We start from the raw sequence: 21,848 nt of genomic DNA, 5'->3' as shown, positions 1-21,848 counted from the left end.
CTGGTATTTCTTTATAGAAACACAAGAACAGACTAATACAGATAGATAAGGGAATATTCATAATGTATATAATTGAATAGCTCCTTTTTGGATTTTACATTTATCATGGATGTTCTCAAAACAATGAACACAGATAAACATTTTTTTCTTCCAATGAGAAATCTCTAGAACATTTCTGGTATTACAGAAATTTAGTATTTTGTTTAACAGACCTACTACATTTACAGAAAACCAAACACAGTACATTTTTAAAATTAAAAATGTTTTATTCGCTATTGCCTTTAATAGATTTGCTACAATAAAGGAGAGGAATATTTTTCTCAAATGTGCTAATAAGAAAAAGATCCAGGAAACTGAACAACATTGGACACAGTTTTCAGTGTTTTGGACATAAATAAACTCATGAATTTCATATGGATTCTGGAATATTTACCACTACTCCCCTAACGATGCATTTAGCATTGAACAAAAATATGAACATCTGAACAAGTCCAATCCAACACGTTTCAAAACAATCAGATCCTTGGAAAACTGTTTTCCATAAGTACCCCTTGCCATTCATGGAAGAGTTACGAAGATGCCCATGAATTTATTCATAGACATTCCCATACTACGAAAAAGAAAACCACATAGATGGGTAATATAATTTGACTATTTGTCCCAGCCCAAATCTCAGGTTGAAATGTAATACCCAATGCTGGAGATGGGGCCTGGTGGGAGGTGTTTGGAGCACAAAGGTGGATCCCTCATGAATGGCTTGGGCCATCCCCTTGCTGATAAGTGACTTCTTGCTCTGAGTCTTGTTCCTGCTTTTGTCATGTGATGTGCCTGCTCCCCTTTCACGTTCTGCCATGATTGTAAGTTCCCGAGGCCTCCCCAGAAACCAAGCAGATGCCAGTACCATGCTTCCTATAAAGCCTGCAGAGCTGTGAACCAATTAAACCTCTTTTCTTTACAAATTACCCAGTCTCAGGTATTTCTTTATAGCAATCCAAGAACGGCCTAATACAATGGGCTCCCAACACATAAAACATACAGCAGCCACAAAATAATTAGAAACAATATGAAGTAATGCCCACTAAATTTTGAACAGCAAAATATAGCACAGAAGTATAAAACAAATGTATTTCTTACCCCTACAAAAAAAGGGGGCATCTTTTTGGTTTTGTTATTGCTGTTTGTATAAAAACTATGGTGTGTGCATGTGGGTGTATGTGTATTCCTTAAAGAAAACTTGAAAAACATAGAGATAACTTAGAAAGAATCACCTTCCCCTACCAGCTTCAGGATCTCCTGATACCAATTCAATAACCATTTAAAAACCCACAGGCCAAACCTCTCTTTAGGCTCTCAAATATCCCTACTGTTGTCTGTCTCCCAGGATGACAATTAGGGCTACTAAGGTTATGACTCTAATCTAAAACTTTTTATTCTTCAAATTTTAGAGCTAGACAATATCTTAAAAGTTCATTCATTCCTATCCATTATGCCTGTCCCTATTTATTCAGCAGGAAACAGCCATGGAGAAGTTAAGTGAATTGCCCAGGAGTCATATCTGAGGAGGATGGAGACTAATCTTCTAATGGTTAGGCCAGGCAGGGCTCTGTCCAAGTGAACACATTGAGAATGAATCTTCACAAGAGATAGGGCTTCAGTTATTACGTAGTTAGGCTATTAATGAGCCTGGAAGGCAGACCACAATGGATCTGCACAACCAGATGAAAGCAGCTGGGCCAACTTTTGGCTCCTAACAGGCAATTACATTGGCTCTAAAAAGAAGCTACAAATAGGCCATGTGGTCAAATGGAGGAGTGTGACCTGGGACAGATGATCACAGGAGCAATGTTCAAGCCCGCCCCACATTCCAGGGATATCCGAGCCCAGTTAAGTCACAAGAGTCATTTCTGACTGGCTGCACTGCCAGGGCAGGGTAGAGGACAAAAGTATCCAAAAGAGTCTCCTGAGAGTATGAAGGTGAACTAAAGGAAACCCTCAAACAAGTCAGATTTCTTCTCAAATCAACAGCCATATGTCCAGAGGCCATGCGTCTCACACCATTTCCCTTCAAGCCTCCATCCCATTCACTGGTCCCTCAGAATCTTGTCACTCCCACTTCAAGGTTGTGCCCTCATAGCTAAAGCTTTTGTCTTTGACTAAATGAATCTCTATCAACTAAAAGAATTAGTTGAGAAGTTTAAAAGCTCACAGTTCAATTCTCTCTGTTCAATCCAGGTCATTTAAGTCTTTAGAAGAAATCTCTTCACCCTCATGTGGGCAGTTTGGTACAAATAATCTTTACTTTAGCAGACCTTATATCAAAATATAAATAACTAAGGCTCAGATTATTTCTTCTTCATGTCTTCCCATCTTACAACACTGATACAGGCTCAGTGTGAAGAGTGAGACTTGTATTTGCAAGATCTCAAGATGCTTGCCTGTGGATGAGCTCTTTCAGCTGTGCCAGTTTGTCATTTTTTAGTGCCTCCCGGATGGAATGGAAAAACCCAAAGTAGTGTTCAAAGTTGTGCATCATAAGCAGGACTCCGGCCAGCAGCTCATTGGTCACCAGCAGATGGTGGATGTATGCCCGAGTGTGATTCTTACAGCAGTAACAGGAACATCCTCTCACCAGCGGGTTAAAGTCCTCCTGGTACCTAAGAGAGAAGTCACAGTGACATTCCAGAAAGTATAGAATACAAGAAATCCACAACCTCAGCTATCTATTCTGCTGGTAAAGTTACAGTGGTTAATAACATCACTAGCAAATGTTCAGTGCTGTGCACCTGCTTAAAATGGCAATATGATTAAAAGTGAACAAAGAGCCGGATGCGGTGGCTCACTCCTGAAATCCCAGCATTTCGGGAGGCTGGGACAGGCAGATCATGAGGTCAGGAGTTCAAGACCAGCCTGGCCAATATGGCGAAACCCCATCTCTACTAAAAATACAAAAATTAGCTAGGCATGGTGGTGCGTGTCTGTAGTCCCAGCTACTCGGGAGGCTGAGGCAGGAGAATCACTTGAACCTGGAAGGCAGAGGTGGTGAGCCGAGATCACACCACTGCACTCCAGCCTAGACAACAGAGCAAGACTCCATCCCAAAAAAGAAAAAGAAAAAAAAGTTAACAAAGAACACAATGAGTCAAGGAGACCCTGGAGTTTTTCTCTGACTGATGCAAACTCCGAGTCTGGGGTTACGAAGGAGCATCAGAATAAATTCATGTGGTCGCTCACTCATGTTGACTATTACTAATCACATTGTAAAGGCACATAATGTTAGGAAACACTTGTAAGTGTTTGACACTTAGGAGAGAAGTGACACTTCTTTCCCACTTACCACCAGAATTATTATCAAAAGACATGGTAGACTTCTACTTACACAGCTTTTTGCAGTTTACCAAACGCTTTCACATATACTGTCTCATTTAACCTTCGCATACATTCTTAGAGATAACCATTTTTATTGTCATTCTACAGAAGAAGATTACTACGGGGGTTGAGAGGGAGGGCCTGGAGCTACCCTGCATGAATTTGATTCCTGGCTTCACAACTCACTTGGGCAAGTCACAGTCACTTAACAACTCTCTGTGACTTGTTTCTCATCCATGAACCAAAGGTAATAACAGTGCCTATCTCAGACAGTTGTTACAAAGATGAAATGAATTAGTACAGTGAAAGGACTTGAACACTGCTGGGCACGTACTAAGCCTAGGCACTGCATAGGTGTTAACTTTTTTTTTTTGAGACAGGGTCTTGCTCTGTCACCCAGGCTGGAGTGCAGTGGTATAATCATAGCACACTGCAGTCTCGGACTCCTGAGCTCAAGCAACCTCGCACCTCAGTCTCCCACCACGCCCAGATAATCTGTTTTAGAGAAAGGGTTTTGCTATTTGTTCAGGCTGGTCTTGAACTCCTGGGCTCAAGTGATCCTCCATCCTCAGCCTTCCAAAGTGCTGGGATTACAGATGTGAGCTACCATGCCTGGCCAGGTGTTACCTTTAATCAGCTATTAAAAATAACTGGATTGAGGTCAGGAGTTCAAGCCCAGCCTGGCCAACATGGTGAAACCTTGTCTCTACTAAAAATACAAAAATTAGCCAGGCATGGTGGTGCAGCTACTTGGAAGGCTGAGGCAGGAGAATCGCTTGAACCCAGGAGGCAGAGGTTGCAGTGAGCAGAGATCGTGCCACTGCACTCTGGCCTAGGCGACAGCACGAGACTGTCGCAAAAAAAAAAAAAAAAGTGAATTGACCAGACCAGTCACACAGTCAAGAGCAGTGCTAGAATTTGTCTACAAATCACAAAAACTGAAAGTCTAGTGCCAATTATAATAGTACGATTTCCAATTAAATCTATAACATGAAGGGAACTTTAGCAGTAACCATTTATATTACCTTAAAAATTTAAAAACATAAATAAATCATTTGAGAGTCAGTGGATGACAGAAAAAAAAGGATAAAAGAAAAGAAAGACAAAAGCAAATCTATCTCCTTGGTTATTTTTTAAGAAGTCAAATGCGGTAGACATTACCATTTCTGACCTACAATTAAAGGAGTCCCAACAGAATATGAGTAAGAACAAGGATTTTCACATTCTTTCATGAACTCTCAAGTCTGTACTATCACTAGATAGACATAAATAAGTCACAAGCCATAGGATTTCCCTTTACATAAAACCTTTACAAAAAACCCACCCTAGTACTAAAGTGAGTGCGTCAGACTCAAAGAAAAATCACTCACTAGTTCACTAATGATTACCACTTTTGACCAAATACAAAAATTACAAGACATAGGTTCAGTATCCCTAATCTGAAAATCTAAAATGTGAAATGCTCCAAAATTCAGAACTTTTTGAGCACTAACATGATGCTCAAAGGAACTGCTCATTGAATATTTCAGATTTCAGATGACGGATGCTCAGCCAGGTAAGTATAGTGCAAATGTTCTAAAATACAACAACAACAACAAATCAAAGAAATCTGAAACACTTCTGGTTCCAAGCATTTTGAAGAAGGGATATTCAATTCAATCTGTATCTTAATTTGTTCTTTATAAATATTTTATGTAAGATTTATAGCCTGTATCTAACAAAGATGTTAGGCACCCTATAATTTAAAAGTTCGTTGTGTTTTATCTTGAAATCCTTATTATGCTCTAAAGGAATAAAAGACACCAAACAATGGATTTGGTCTAATCTTTCTGTCAGTTTTTCTAAAGCAATCATTACCTGGCTCTAGTCTTCTGACAAGACAAAGTCTACAAATTCATCTGCAGAAAATAAAGAGTTTTTTGAAAATGAATTTGAGAAGGCCTAAATAATACCCAACTATTAATATTTTATGAAATCAGAAATTGAGAATAGTCCCATAAACTTTTAAAACAGACTAAAATTCAGAAATCAGAAAGTAAAATCTAAACCTTTAAAAATTTCTTACATTTTTTCCTTCAGATTAATTTCAAATGATGTTATTTCTTGGTTGCAACCAGTTACTTCCACTTTCTTTATTTGATCCACATATTTTATTTCTTCTTGTGTTCCATTTTGTTGTAATACTGAAGGACAAACCAATAAAAAGCCTTGAATGATGATCAGATAAGAAGTGGCCATTGGAAACACTTTATTTTAGTTATTATTACATGATCTTTGACTCTGTAATTTCACTCCTGAGAATTTATCCTAAGGAAATCACACAAGAAATGAAAAACAGCAATATGCTCCAAGAAGGTCACTGTCCTCTTATCTACAACACCAAAACAATTTAGAGATTCAATAATATTTAAGCAAATTATAGTTACAAATATATAACATACAATCTTACCATCAAGAAATAATTTAAAAAATGGTTGGTGGCCAGGCATAATGGCTCATGCCTATAATCCCAAAACTTTGGGAGGCTAAGGCAGGAGGACTGCATGAGGTCAGGAGTACATGACCATCTTGGGCAACATAGCAAGACCCCATCTCTATTTAATAATAAATAAATAAACCACCAAAAGTTAACAGTTGGTGTTGTGTGTGTGTGTGTGTGTGTGTGTGGTGGGGTTATCACTATCCCTTATCACAATGTACATGCAAATAAATTGGGCTTCGAATTACCTATATTCCAAATAGATTGAAGTAGAACATGGTTTTAATGTATGTATTCTATGTGGAGACTCTGGCCCTCTGGGGCACCCAGACTATCCAGAATTAAATGGCAACCTGAATTGTTCCCTTCAACTTTCTGCTTTAAGAAGAAACATTCCTTGCACTGCAAAAGAAACACCAGCTACTCTACAAAAAGCCAACTGCCTGAAACAGGGACAAGTAGTTAAGGAGTATTTTGGGAACAAATGATAACAAGTCTCAGTGTTGGTCCCAGGAGAAGGACAGGTGGTCTTAGGAGGGTAATTTTATCAAGGTCAAAGGAATAAGAGAAGCAACCTGAGCACTGGGCACAGAGCTGTCATAATTTTGTTCTCATAAATTGGCATGCTGATGTGGGAAACCATAATGAAGCCCTCAGCTGGCTGCAGTGACTCATACCTGTAATCCCAGCACTTTGGGAGGCTAAGGCAGGAGGGTCGCCTGAGGTCAGGAGTGCACGACCAGCCTGGGCAACACAACAAGACCCTGTCTCTGCAAAAAATTTAAAAATTGGCCAAGCATGGTGGCATGCACCTGTAGCCCCAGCCTACAAGGTGGCATGCACCTCCCAGTACTCAGGAGGCTGAGGTGGGAGGATGGCTTGTGCCCATTAAAGTTAAACAAATTAAACTTTACCAAGCAGTTCAAAGGTTTTCTTATAATTTCCATCACAATTCACTCTGAATGTTCTTTTTTCAGGAGTTTGAGGCTGCGGCGAGCCATAATCACACCACTGCACTCCAGCCTGGGCAACAGAGTGAGACCCTATTCTGAAAAAAATTTTTTTAAGCTCTGACATTTTGGAAAACTCTTGTCATTTGGGAGAACTGGTGTCAAGTAATTTCTTTGGAATTCTCAGTATGTAAGTGGCAAAGGACTTGAATTTACCACACACACACAGTTAATAATACTTTGTTTAAACATTCAAACTATTTTCTTTTTCCTAATCATGAAGAAACTTGGCTTTCTCTGGCAAAAAATGACTTTGTTCATTACAGAGAACTCAAATCAGGTTCTTTTTAGAGCTTTGCATATTCCTGGTACTGAATGACTAACAGTTACCTCTATTCTGGTGGAAATAATTCAGTTTGTAAATGAAGATGTGAAAATTTATAGTGTTAATGGTATACCTAGCCACATACATTATGTTCTGGTCTGTCTAAAAGGACAGTAAAATTGATCTCCTATATATTTAAGAATTTGATCAACTTGATTTATTTTGTTTCCAGAGTAATTCCATTTAGATTAATGGTTAAGCTGCTTCATAAAAGTATAACATCTGAATGAAATTTAGTTACCTGTGAGGAATAAAATGAACCTTTAAGGAAGTTTTGGGTCCTATTTAAATTTAAGGTTGATGTGGTTAAGGAAAAGTTTCAAGGATGGCAGGAAAAGGAAAGGCAAGGCCATTTCTCAAGGTCAGAGGGAAGACTGCACAGGAGACACTCTCCTGAAAACTTACTTCAAGCAACTCTAGCCCAAAGTCTATATCCCAGCTCCTTTTGTACCTCCAGTTAAGTGTTAGAATCTGAAACTGACTTTCTTAACTTCTGGATAACTAAAGAGTAAAAGAAAATGGCAGTCCTTCAAAGCAACATTAGCAGAGGAAGACAGTTTTCAAAGCCTGGTGTATTAAAAAAAAAAAAAAAGAAAGAAAGAAAAAGCACCAAAATGCAAGAAGTAACACTAAGATCAGAGGATCATGAGTCTCCCTGTATTTTAATAGCATAAGGTTTGCAAAGAAAAGACAAAAAACTCTTTTGTGAGAAAACAAGTTAACTTCAACCAAGCAGTTCAAAGGTTTTCTTATGATTTTCATCACAATTCACTCTGAATGTTCTTTTTTCAGGCTGTTAACAAAGGAGGTTTTGTTTTTCTTGGTTCTGTTCACTATAAAATCACATCCTAATATTGATGAGCTACATGTATAGTATTAAGTACCTGGATTTGTGTGCCAACATGCCAAGGCACACAGATAAGAAACAAAGACGTAGTTTTGTAAAAGACTGGCTTTATATATACATATTTCTGTCTTGTGACTCAAGCCAAAAATTAATAGGAAATGGAAGAAACTTAAGGATAAGAGATAAACTTCAAAAGACTTACGTATGTCTTCGGGATTCAGCTGGTAATCAAAACTGAAAGTCAGGGCACCTCCCCGCTCTGTTACTTGATAAGGGAAAAAACTCTCAAATAAGTCCACTCCTCTTTCAATACACTTGAGCACCTCATCTGGCCGACCAATACCAGATATGAGCCTGTAAAAGTAACAATAAGAACAGTGACATGAGGACAATGCAAGGAAGGAAATCAGAAAGTCCTTTTAATGAATAAGGCACCAAAAAAAAATAATAATAATAATGAAAAACACCAATCACGGTTAGAGTGGCAGGCAGTAGACAGAAACATGTAGTAGAAAGAACATATGGCTTTGGAGCCAGAAAAACTGGGGCTCGAATACTACCTCTGTCATTTATGTATTTGCTGTGTCACTTTGGAAAGATTATTTAACTTCTCTGAGTTTTAGTTTTCTAATCTTAAAAACAAGAGCAAATAATATATACCCCCACAGAATCGTTCTGAGAATTAATGACATATTTGAGAAAGCACATAGTATAGTTACTTTTTTTTTTTTTTTTGAGAGGGATTCTCACTCTTGTTGCCCAGGCTGAAGTGCAATGGCACAATCTCAGCTCACTGAAACCTCCGCCTCCCAGGATCAATTCTCCTGCCGCAGCCTCCCTAGTAGCTGGGATTACAGGCACCTGCCACCATACCTAGCCAATTTTTATATTTTTAGTAGAGATGGGGTTTCACCATGTTGGCCAGGCTGGTCTCGAACTCCTGACCTCAGGTGATCCGCCCACCTTGGCCTCCCAAAGTGCTGGGATTACAGGTGTGAGCCACTGCACCCGGCCCATAGTACAGTTTCTGATCTCAGAGAGAAGTTCAAAGAAGGTTAGGTTAGTTTCCTTCCAACTATCATCCTTTCTGAACAACCTCCCTAGTCATAAACTAAACTTTATAGCCTATTCACTATATAGATTTTTTAGGAGTGCAAAGCTGTATGCTTTATTTCTTGCTGAAATGTTTTGCTTGTTTTAACTGTATTTTGCCTATAATTTTTCATAATTGGTACAATAAAGACATTTTACTCTACTATATCCCTCATAAGTTAATTTATAAAGCAACTCTTGCTGTCAGGATTTCACCTCTGACCATAGGATCTAAGAATCTAGTTGGCTTTCTTTATATTTTCTCCATTAACAAAAAGTCTGCACTGTGGGATGAGAGGGTGTTTTCCAAGGTACAGGTTTAGCATCCTTAATCCGAAAATCTGAAATCCAAAATGCTCCCAAATCTGAAACTTTTTGAGCGCCAACATGACAAAGGAAATGCTCACCAGAGAATTCTGGATTTTGGACTTTCAAATTAGGGGTGCCCAACCAGTATGTACCCTACAAATACTTCAAGATCTGAAAAAATCCAAAATCTCAAGCAATTCTGGTCCCTAGCATTTTGGATAAAGGATACTCAACCTGTAATAGGTAAGGCATTCTGAGACTATTAATGGCACTCAGCTAGGTTTTGCCACTCCATGAAAACAGATGTGGAGATGCACTAAATCACGGCTGACTGGCTGGCTGCTGCTCTTTTTTATGTTTGTTTTTCTACCTATAGCCCCTTTCTATGAACTGGCACAGAAATGCAAAGAAAAGCCTCATGTAATATTAAATAAGCAGAACTCTTAAATATATGCTGGTTTTCCTGACTACAGTTTCCTTCAAGTAATGTAATATTTTAGAACTCCTATCCAACTGAAGCTGGCATTTCTACATACTGATAGAAAGAAAAACAATCCAGCTTTCAAATTCAGTAACAGACATCTGTGAGCACTTAACAGGAAGAAGTCCAGAAAATGTCTAGAAATACTAGTGCTGAAGTGTTATGTACACCAGAGTGAAACAAGTACAGGAGAGGGAGCAATGAACACAAAAGAACTAGGTAAAACTGGGGGTCAAAGGCTGGCTGAGGTGATGGAAATACCTTGTTCTGGATAGTGTTTACACAAGTGTAGACATGTGAAAATTAATTGAGCTGTATGTATGGTTCATGTGCTTTCCTCTAAGCTGTATCTGGATCTTTAAAAAGGTAGTAAAATCACGCCTGTAATCCCAGCACTTTGGGAGGCTAAGGCGGGCGGATCACCTGAGGTCGGGAATTCGAGACCAGCCTGACAGCAAGGAGAAACCCTGTCTCTACTAAAAATACAAAATTAGCCAGGTGTGGTGGCGCATGCCTGTAATCCCAGCTACTCGGGAGGCTGAGGGAGAAGAATCACTTGAACCCAGGAGGCAGAGGTTGCAGTGAGCCGAGATCATGCCATCGCACTCCAGCCTGGGCAACAAGAGCAAAACTCCGTCTCAAAAAAAAAAAGTAGTAAAATTACATATATTATACACTATCCAACTAAAGGAGTGTACAGCAGCACACCACAACCAAACTTCTTAATATACATGCAGGAAAAAACCATGAATATTCACATTGAGATAACAAACCATTAAAAAAAATGTGGGTAGCCTAACACGACATCCAGCTGCATTCAGAAACTCAGAATTTGTAGCTTCAAATCTTGCAGATCATCTTTTCTTACCAGCACAAGGTGAATTCTGCAATTTATGGAAATGTAAGAACCAATCCTACTAGGGTTGTCAGTTCCCTTAATTTCAAAAATTGACACCACTCACTACCGGCCTCAAATCTAAGAGCTTCTTAAGTTCTTATCGGTGGAACTCATCTTCATCCCACTAATCATCCCATATCTATCCTCAACTTTCCTCAGTTTAAACCAGAGTTCCATACGACTTTATACTTGGTCTCCAGATACCACATTATAATGAAGAGACAACAATATTTGTAATTGGCAAAAGAATGAGGGGAAACAGTATAATACTTGCTCTCACTTGGGAGGATCAAATAACATAATTCACATGGCAGTTATCCCCTACTCTACATTCTGAAATCAAGGCCAGGACAGCCTTCACAGAAACTCCCCTTACAGTCTGCCTCAGTGCCTCGGCAGACTCAGCCCAGAAAGGACATAATCAAAACATCAAAAACATGCCCACGCACAGACACTATGTAATATACAATGAGCCAGCACTCCTGCCCTGCATCCCATGAGGCCAGCCTGTGTCCTAACTGAACTGGCCTTGGTTTGTCCTCCGGCAGCTCTGCAGTGACTGATGACAGCAAGCACAGTCTAGTCTCTAGGGTTGTTGGATTTCCTTGAAAACCATCCAGAAGGAAGCCACCTACGGGCCGCTTGGCTGTCTCTCGTGCTGACCTCAGCCTCTCCTCCATCACATCTCCACCTTCAATCACTCCAATGATCACACTCTTCTGAAGAACCTGAGTTAAAAAAGGATGACATGTTTTTAACCATTTTCAGTATCAGAGACCTTTGTTTAAATGAACCTTACATGGAAGTCCAATGTATAGAAGAGACCTCAGTGAAGCTGCTACAGTTGAAGCATTAAGGGGCATGATGCTCCCTTCTCCCTGAGAACCTTTAGGGCTCTGAGGAACATACTTTGAAAAACATACTTTACCCATCAGGTAAGAAAAGACTTAGGAGAAAGATGCATTCAACATATGTAGTCTTGTTCTGGCTTAGATTAAATTAGATCAGGTGCAGTGGGCAAGCCTGTAACCCCAGCACTTTGGGAGGCCGAAGTAGGAGGATCATTTGAGCCCAGGATTTTAAGACTAGCCTGGGCAACATAGGGAGACCTCGTCTCTATAAAAACTAAAAAAACAAAATTTAGCTGGGCATGGTGGCTTTGTGCCTGTAGTCCCAGCTCTTCGGGAGGCTGAGGTGGGAGGATGGCTTGAGCCCGAGAGGCGAAGGTTGCAGTAAGCTGAAACTGTGCCACTGCATTCCATCCAGGGTAACAGAGTGAGACCTTGTTTCAGTAAAAAAATGTAAATAAATAAATAAAGTGTACACTAAACAGGTACAAGAGGAAAAGGACAAAAGAAGAGTTTTAATTTGTGTAATGACTATCCAGGCCTGCTTTAGACTACCTCCAAGCCTCTTAGCTAGAGATAACTTTAGGAACTTAGAAACTGTTGAGACAACTGACTATCCACTCACAAACCAATAAAATAAAGACCACTACTGCACACCATCCTCAAAACACAAATTCAATGGACCTAATAGCTAAACATAAAAAATATAGTTATACAAGTTTTAGAAGAATATGTTGAATATTTTACAATCTGTAAGGAAGGCCTTCCTAAACAAGCTAAAGCTTACAGGAAAAGGTTGACAATTTTGAGTATAAAAACTTGCCAGGCATGGTGGCTCACATCTGTAATCCCAGCACTTTGGGAGGCCAAAGCGGGTGGATCATTTGAGGTCAGGAGTTTAAGACCAGCCTGGCCAACATTGCAAAACCCCATCTCTACTAAAAATACAAAAATTAGCCGGATGTTGTGGCATGCATCTGTGGTCCCAGCTACTCAGGAGGCTGAACTGGGAGAATCGCTTGAGTCCAGGAGGAGGAGCTTGCGCTGAGCCGAGATCGGGCCATTGCACTCCAGCCTGGATGACAGGGCAAGGGTCTGTCTCAAAAAAAAAAGAAAAAAAAAATCAGTAAAACTTCTCTAGTAAAATATACCATCAACAAAGGCAAAGGAGAACTCACTCTTACTCTTTGGAGAAATATTTAAATATCTACAGCATAAAATGAGCTCCAACAAATCCTCTAAAGAAATGAATGACAACCTCATAGAAATCTAGGTACAATATGTAAATATGAAATTCAGAAAAATAAATGTGAACGCCCTATACACATATGAAGAACTACTAAACCTCGTTAGTAAGGTAATGCAAAATCGGAAACAACGAGATACCATTTTTGCCCATATAATAACAAAAAGGTTAAAACACAGGTAACAACAGAGTAGAAGTGAAACTGTAAGGCAAATGACACTTACATACCCTGATAAACACAGAGAAAAATCAGTTCAACCTCTTAGGAAGGAAAGTGGGCAGCACTTATAGAAATGTCGATGCTTTTATCTATGGATCCTAAAATTCCATGTCTAACAATCTCTCCTATACTCATTCACATGTGCCAAGGTTTATTTACAAAGATGTTTAGAATAATGAAAAACTGGCAACAACTTACATGTGTATCCATAGAGGAAAGGCTTATGTAAATCATAATATATACACAGTATGGCTTCCTATGCAGCTGTTTAAAAAGAATACAGTACATATAGCAATATATGCAGTGATAGAAAAAGAGTTTCAGGATATTGTTAAGTGAAAAACAAGCACATTGCTGAATATATGATCATACTCATGTAATACAGCCATGTATATCTATGTATTAATTATGTGTATGTAATTGCAAAAAATAAGTTTTGCAAGAAAATATACAAATCAACAATGGCTCTCCAGTAGAAGAAAGGGATAGAGAGGAGGCCTGGAACACTGTGAAATGAGAATTTCACTTCTTAGTTTAAGCAGGAGGGACATAATCAGACTATTCCTCTAGAAAGAAAACTTCGGCTGCCATGTGAAGAATAAATTAAGGGTGAGTATGATTGAAGAATGGAATAGCAGACAACTTTAATGATCCAGGTGAAAGATGAGATGACCTGGACTGAGGCAGTGGCCGTGTGGATGAAGAGGAAAGATAAAACTTGAAACTTCATCAGGAAGCAGGATCAACAGAACTTGAATGATTAGTCATCCAAGGAGAGGATAAAGACTAAGTCTCAAATGACTCCTGGCCCCTGTTTTGCAAGTCCAGGGAGATGGTGATAAGAGCAAAAGGCAGGGACTCCTAGAAAAATAATGGATGAGGCAAGATGATGACTCTGTTCTGCGTGTTCTGAGTTTGAGGAATCAGCAGAATGTCCAAATGGCAATCTTAATTCAGCCACTGAACCTAAATGAACCTAAAGGTATGGGTGATACAAACATGAGTGATACAAACATGATTGCCCAGGCCAGAATGGCAGACACTTGGCATGATGCTACAACCCTAGGTGGTCGGGTGCTTCACCCAACCACCTCGGATGAAACCCATTCGCCATCCCTAACCCAGGTAATATATGGAGAAGAAAAGAAAGCCAAAAACTGAATCTTGGAGAACTTCAATATTGAAGGGCATTCAGAATAAGAGGAGCCAGTGAATAAGACAGGGAGGGAATCATGGGAAAAGATGTATGCAGATACACAAAGCAGAGAATTACACAGGCCTGCCTGCTTACATGACTAGCACGACTATTTGGGAAACTCCCTTTCCTGGGTGTAAGAAGCATGATCATATAATTTATTATCTAAAATGGAACACTTAAGAATGGGGGGGCACTATTTAATAATCATGTCAAGACAATAATAAAGGATATGGAAAGGGACTACACATTTGACCAATAAATATGCAGAAGTAAGGCCGGGCACGGTGACTCACGTCTATAATCCCAGCACTTTGGGAGGCAAATCACAAAGTCAGGGGTTCGAGACCAGCCTGGCCAACATAGTGAAACCCCCATCTCTACTAAAAATACAAAAATTAGCCAGGTATGGTGGCATGCACCTGTAGTCTTAGCTACTGAGGAAGTTGAGGCAGGAGGAATCGCTTGAACCTGGGAGACAGAGGTTGCAGTGAGCCAAGATCGCACTACTGCACTCCAACCTGGGCGACAAGAACAAAACTCCATCTGAAAAAAACAAACGAAACAAAACCCGCCCCCCCACAAATATGCAGAAGTAATATGAAATTGTGAGGCTGATTGCAACAACATAGATGAGGGACTTGAGGCTCATCTGACCTAATAATCATCTTTGTCACATTTCCTGTCCTGCTTTCTACTTACCCAAACATTACCAGTCCTACAAGGATAACGACTGGCTCAAAACAATTACTAGCAAGCCACCAACACTAACTGCCCAGACCCACAGCAATGTCCCCACACCAAACTCCTGTTACATATACTGTGAATTCTATTCAGAATAACTATGTTTCCTCTAATTATTTCATTTATATTAACTTTATTAGCCAAATTATATTTTTATTACTAAATTCAATACAATGATGTTCTTCAAACTCAATGTGCTTTGCCGTAGTGGGATGTGATCATCACTCAGGATTATCCACATACATGACCTCAGATATTAAAATTCCTTTGATCATTATCTTCTGTTTCCTCATCTCTACTGTTCTCCGAATCCTTTTCCAACTTAATTAACTCTGCTGTCAGTATCCCTGATTTACCACTACAGCTTCATCTTCCTCACCCCATCACAACCACTCACCATGAGCAAACATTTACTGAGGGCTTACTACGTGTCGGATGAAACCCATTCGCCATCCCTAACCCAGGTAATATATGGAGAAGAAAAGAAAGCCAAAAACCGAATCTTGGAGAACTTCAATATTGAAGGGCATTCAGAATAAGAGGATCCAGTGAATAAGACAGGGAAGGCATTCTGCTGCATGATGAAGATACCTAAATTACACACAGAAATTGAGCTTAAAGAGGCCACAGTTTAATAAAGACAAACACATAAAGAAATCATTGAAATACAATATGATTGGGGCTAAAATATAGTTACATACTAATTAAAGAGGTAGCAAAGAATGAATTGAATTCCCTGGAAGTATCAGGAACCAGTTCTATAGAATGACAGGTGGCACTTCGGGAGGCCAAGGCGGGTGGATCATCTGAGATCAGAAGTTCAAGACCAGTCTGACCAACATGGTGAAACCTCGTCTCAGCTAAAAATAAGCTAAAGATACAAAAATTAGCCAGACATGGTGGTGCATGCCTGTAATCCCAGCTACTTGGGAGGCTGAGGCAGGAGAATTGCTTGACCCTGGGAGGTGGAGGCTGCAGTGAGCCAAAACTGCCCCACTGCTCTCTAGTCTGGGCAACAGAGTGAGACTGTGTCTCAAAAAAAAAAAAAAAAGAATGATACACTGAATGAAATGAGCCTATGTGGAAGCAAAAGAGGGAATATAGCTAGAGATAAGAAAAGCAGAAACAGTCCAGAAGGAAATCTGTGTACAGAATGAAACAAGCTAATGCCTCAAGGAATTCCAAGCAACTCAGAAAGGCCAGAGTGCAAGTCACAAGAGAAAGCAGCCCACAGTGAGCTGGAGGAGTAGGCAGAGGCCACATCACAGCAGGCTGTCCATGCCATGTAAGAGTTGAAGTGGAGACTCATTAAATTCTTTTAGGGAAGTGGGCAAGGAGCTCATGTTTGTACTTTACAAAGATTTTTTGGATAACAGGGCTGAAAGATGGATTGGATAAAGATGAGAATGGAGGCAGAGAGAAGAATTCAAAGGTAATTACAAATGTAAGAGATGATGCAGTTATGGCTTAAGGTGGTGATAAGGAGGGGGAGATTCTAGACACATTTAGGCAAATGGAATCAAGGAAGAGTGAACAGTTGGATATCAAATGTGAGTGAAAAAAGGAGTCTTGAAAAGCTCAGATTTCTTGGCCAGGCACAGTAGCTCACGCCTGTAATCCCAGCACTTTGGGAGGTTGAGGCGGGCGGATCACCTGAAGTCAAAAGTTTGAGACCAGACTGGCCAACATGGTGAAACCCCATCTCTACTAAAAATACAAAAATTAGCTGGGTGTGATGGTGCATGCCTGCAATACCAGCTATGTGGGAGGCTGAGGCCGGAGAATCCCTTGAACCTGGGAGGCAGAGGTTGCAGTGAGCTGAGATCGCGCCACTGCGCTCCAGCCTGGGCAACAGAGTGAGACTCAAAAAAGAAAAAGAAAAGCTCAAATTTCTGGGCTGAGGAGCTTGGTGGATGCCATAAATGGAGATAAAGTATTGAGGAAGAGCAAAAGGAAGAACAGGCTTGTGGAGATAAGATGATGAGTCCGGTCACTTCTAAGCATGAGAAATATTCTAGTGACATAACCTACCTATAGCCCAGTAATTATGTAATTCTGAAGCTAAGTAGAATGATCTTGATAGTTCATATACTTTTATAATTATTCAGCAATTAAAACTAAGGGAAGGCTGCCCAGGAATAACATATAGAATAGGATGAAAAAAGAAACCTAAGATAGAATCCTAGAGAACAATAATACTTAGGGTTCAAAAAGCAAATAAAAATAGAGAGTAAAATAGACAAAGAGTGAGGAGCACAGCAGTAGGAGGAACAGAAAAGGTGATGTCACAGAATGTAAGGGAGGCAAGAGTGTCAAAAGAAAGGAGTAGTTAATGGTACAGAATTACCTCTGACTCTTCCTGCAGCCGCAGACAGTTATCCAAGAAAAGAAGTGATCGGTCAACAGACTTTCTGACCCTTTTTATGGAAGCTGCTTCCTTACAAGACACTTCTCCATCGGAGAGGCACTGGAACCAATCTGGCTGAAGGGCCTGCTGAATTGCCATGAACTTGGAAACAGTCATTTCCACTCGTCCTGCAACACTCCACACAGACACAGACTGCCATGGAGCAAAATGATGAGGAATCAGCAAGAGTAAAATGCAAATAAAAATAAAATCATTAAAATGATAAAGCAATAATTCTTTACAACTGCAGAGATGGTGACAATTCAATATCCAGACATGGTGGGTAATAGGATCTTATTGCTTACAGAGAATCCTTCAGTGGTCATATAAGACAACTTTTGAGCTAGCCCCCAAGAATTATTTGTTATACTTTTCTAACCATCTTCTGTTCTCCCCTATCTTACCTGTCCCACCCCTACCCAACCCTTGCTGTTCCTGAATACAGCGGACTTTGATCACACTGTTCCTTTTAACTGACAGTCCCATATTTCTTCTTTTTTGAACACTTTTTTATTGATACATATTTGTATACTTTTATGGGGTACATGTGAGACATCTTACATATAGAGCAAGTGTCAGAGTATTTGAGTATCCATCACCACAAGTATTTATTATTTCTAGGTGTTGGAACTTCTACTTCTTTGCCTGGCAAAATACTATGTGTCCATTGAGACACTGAGTTCACATATTAATCTCCAAACTTCCTGGGCATAATTGATCACTCACTCCTCTATGCTTTTACATCAATTTGTACTTATTTCTTTATAGAAATGATAGCACTTATTACACCATTCTGTATTTGTCTGACTAGAGTATCCCAATTCATGTTTGTATCCCAAAAGCACAGTCTAGGGCCCTATACATTTTTAATATCTAGTGTTTACTAGACTGAGTTAGATATAGAATTAAAGATTTAAATCTCCTAGTTCACGAGAATATATATTAGTAACATTCTATCTTTGAGCTAAAAGCAAAACTACCGTTCAACCCAGCAATCCCATTACTGGGCATATACCCAGAGCAATATAAATCATTCCACCATAAGGACACATGCATGCAAATGTACACTGAAGCACTATTCACAATAGCAAAAACATGCAGTTAACCTAAATGTCCATCAATGACAGACTGGATAAAGAAAATGCGGTACATATATACCATGGGATATCATGCAACCATAAAAAATAATGAGGTCATGTCTTTTGCAGGAACACAGATGGAACTGGAGGCCACTGTCCTCAGCAAACTAATGCAGGAACAGAAAATCAAATACCACATGTTCTCACTTATAAGTGGGAGCTAAATGATGAGAACACATGGACACAAAGAAGGGAACAGACACTGGGGTCTACTTGGAGGTGGAGGGTGTAAGGAGGGAGAGAAGGAGAAAAGATAACTATTGGATAGTAGGCTTAATACCTTGGTGATGAAATAATCTGTACAACAAAACCCCATGACACAAATTTACATATGTAACAATGTTTACATGTACCCCTGAAACAAAAATAAAAGTTAAAAAAAAAGGAAAAAAAAAATTTATCTTGGTTACCCTACAGCATCCCTCTTCTTAGATCAACAAGGACATAGATGGAGGGCCAACATACAGTTGTTTCATTTTGTACTAAGGCATCAGAATTACTGTTTAAATGATTCTTCTCCCTTATAATTTGAGTAGATAATGGAAATCAAAGTATTTTCTTTTCCTTTTTTTTTTTTTTTTTTTTGAGACAGTCTTGCTGTGTCACCCAGGCTAGAATGCAGTGCACTGGTGCGATTTTGACTCACTGCCACATCTGCCTCCCGGGTTCAAGTGATTCTCTCACCTCAGCCTCCGAAGTAGCTGGGATTACAGGCGTGTGCCACCACACCTGGCTAATTTTTGTATTTTTAGTAGAGATGGGGTTTTGCCATGTTGGACAGGCTGGTCTCAAACTCCTGAGCTCAAGCCATGCACCTACCTTGGCCTACCAAAGTGTTGGGATTACAGGCGTGAGCCACCATACTCAGCCAAAGTAGTTTCTCTAGAATTCAAATTACAAAATAAATAGAAGCTTAAAACAGGAGAATGAGTAAAAATAGTGTTCTGAGGGGCACAATTAACAAAAATTGCTGATATTAATAAAGTGAGTGCAGGAAAAGTATTTGCGTTTGTAAAGCAGCAGTACACACTGAAGCCTTGCCAGAACGCTGTCCTCAGGGATAATGCCAATGAGGCCACCTCTCAGCTGAACACTTTTAATGAGGTGCTTTTGATACTGTTCTTCACTAGACAAAATCTCTGGCTGTAGACCCAGCAGACAGTATTACATTGAGGTTCTACTATATATAGTTATACATGTGATAATACTCATCAGCAACTTTTCCCCACTCTTCCTGAAGTAGTTAAAAATCCAACAAAGCATGGTGCCGAAAGACTATTGTTTTCCCTATCATAGCAATTTCTTTTTTTGGCATGTATTTGACCCTCCTCTATCCTCAAATTTTTTGCAACAATGAAAATGCTGAGGATATGGTGTTCTTCCTCTTAACCTCATCCTTAGGCAGCCCTATTCTAACTCCTTTTTTTTGAGACACAGTCTTGTGCTCTGTTGCTCAGGCTGGAGTACAGTGTTGCTATCTCGACTCACTACAAGCTCCGCCTCCCAGGTTCACGCCATTCTCTTGCCTCAGCCTCCTGAGTAGCTGGGACTACAGGCACCCGCCACCATGCCCAGCAAATTTTTTGTATTTTTAGTAGAGATGGGGTTTCACCGTGTTAGCCAGGATGGTCTCGATCTCCTGACCTCGTGATCCGCCTGCCTTGGCCTCTCAAAGTGCTAGGATTATAGGCACGAACCACCGTGTCCAGCCTCTAACTTTTATAAACCATCCCATCCCATTCCACTATAATTACTGAAATAAGGAAAAGGTATAAGGGATCATCCCAGACAGTGGGATCTGAACATCTGAGGGATACACAGTAGGCTGACTTCCTGGGACAAAGCTGCAGCCTTGGATGCTCTTCTGAAAACACACCTTGTTTGTTACATAACCAGCTGGGCAGGGGCTGACTGGATCGTGCAGGGAGCAGTACAAAAGTGATTCTGGCATGCCTGTATAAACACAAAAAAGAACACTTGAAAGTGCTTACGTCAACAATGACACTGTATTATAGCAGGTAACAGCTTCACAATGTATACTGCGGAATAAAGCAACTCTAAACACTGTCAATAGGTGGTATCTGAACTTGGAATTATAGGAGGCCTATCAATATGCATAAAAAGATTACTAATCTAAAGAAAGAAATATAAAAGTTCATGTCTAATAGGTACTGAGCTGCTACAAAGGAAAGATATATCTGAAAGCACAATATACAATGAAAGTATTTAGTGACACATTGATCTCATTTGATTTTACTCAAAAGAATTTACTATCAAATATGTTTATTCCAGGTACCATCCAAGGGGAACTAGCTACTGGAAAGATAAAATGATATGGCCACAAAGTGATCTCACTAATAATAAATCTCACTAATACCATGGGTCCCTAGGGGCAGAAGTTTAGAGAAGTTATAGGATGCTGCAAATGGATCTCATTCTGAGTAAGTTTCATTGATTCACGATGACAGTCTCTTAGGTTCTTCAGTCAAAAAGACAATCTTTTTTTAAAAATGCAAAAAAATGTTTAGTAAACCATGTACTTAAATATCGTATGCTAGCCTATATTTTCATTAAGGAAAATAAAACAGGATTCCACTGAAAAAAGACAAAAACAAATAAAGCAAGTTTAAAACCTCTGTAGTCTTTTCACTTTATTTTCCATAATTTCAATAATTACAATTATCTCTAGAAAGCTTACATTAGCTATTTTCACTTATTTATATGCTTGTATACTTTAAAGCTGGTTATTAAAATTAGGTTCAGGTCAAGGAGAATGATATTCCATAAATTCCTCTCCTAAAATACAGGGCTTTGTGATAATCAACAGGACATGATGCAGTTGCCCTCAGAAGCAGAGGACTGAATAACCAATGGAAGCAGGATTTTCATTCAAGTGAGTCCTAGATATCGGAAAAAGCTTTAGGAGAAAGTGGTGTACAGAAGAACTGGTGTTCTAGCTGTCACTGCTAAGCTTTTCCTAATAATAAATAGACGCATACATTTCTGGAATAGAGGATATTATTAATATATCAGAATACAGCCGTATATAAACGTTTCATCTTCCCCTGCATGTCTGAGATTCAAGCATGATGAGACTACTTTACAGCTCATGCAGGTTCTCACTGCTGAGTCAGATAATCAGTGACTGGAGCATCTGCCCCACACCTGTCTGGGTTCCCACCCCTAACCTGGGTAACTTTTACTCTTCCTTGACCCAGCTAAAATGCCCCTCATCTTCTCTC

General features: G+C 39.6%; 1 protein-coding gene across 2 annotated transcripts in view; it reads right to left on the bottom strand.

Moving 5' to 3' along the window:
- Window positions 1–244: 244 nt before the first annotated feature.
- Window positions 245–21,848, bottom strand: part of QTRT2 (queuine tRNA-ribosyltransferase accessory subunit 2) — a 31,528-nt gene continuing 9,924 nt past the window's right edge. For both annotated transcript variants that reach the window (XM_023213576.1, XM_023213585.2), the window contains 6 exons: window positions 20,483–20,559; window positions 17,408–17,620; window positions 11,336–11,535; window positions 8,230–8,381; window positions 5,432–5,549; window positions 245–2,654 (listed from right to left, as the gene is read on the bottom strand). In XM_023213576.1, coding sequence (XP_023069344.1) covers window positions 2,423–2,654; window positions 5,432–5,549; window positions 8,230–8,381; window positions 11,336–11,535; window positions 17,408–17,620; window positions 20,483–20,559 — 992 coding nt within the window. In that variant the 3' untranslated portion in view covers window positions 245–2,422. The remainder of the gene's footprint in view (window positions 2,655–5,431; window positions 5,550–8,229; window positions 8,382–11,335; window positions 11,536–17,407; window positions 17,621–20,482; window positions 20,560–21,848) is intronic.

This window comes from Piliocolobus tephrosceles, chromosome 2 (genome assembly GCF_002776525.5).
Source record: "Piliocolobus tephrosceles isolate RC106 chromosome 2, ASM277652v3, whole genome shotgun sequence".
Classification (NCBI taxonomy): domain Eukaryota; kingdom Metazoa; phylum Chordata; class Mammalia; order Primates; family Cercopithecidae; genus Piliocolobus; species Piliocolobus tephrosceles.
The sequence above is the reverse complement of the archived record's forward strand: the minus strand, read 5'-3'. Positions and strand labels throughout refer to the sequence as shown.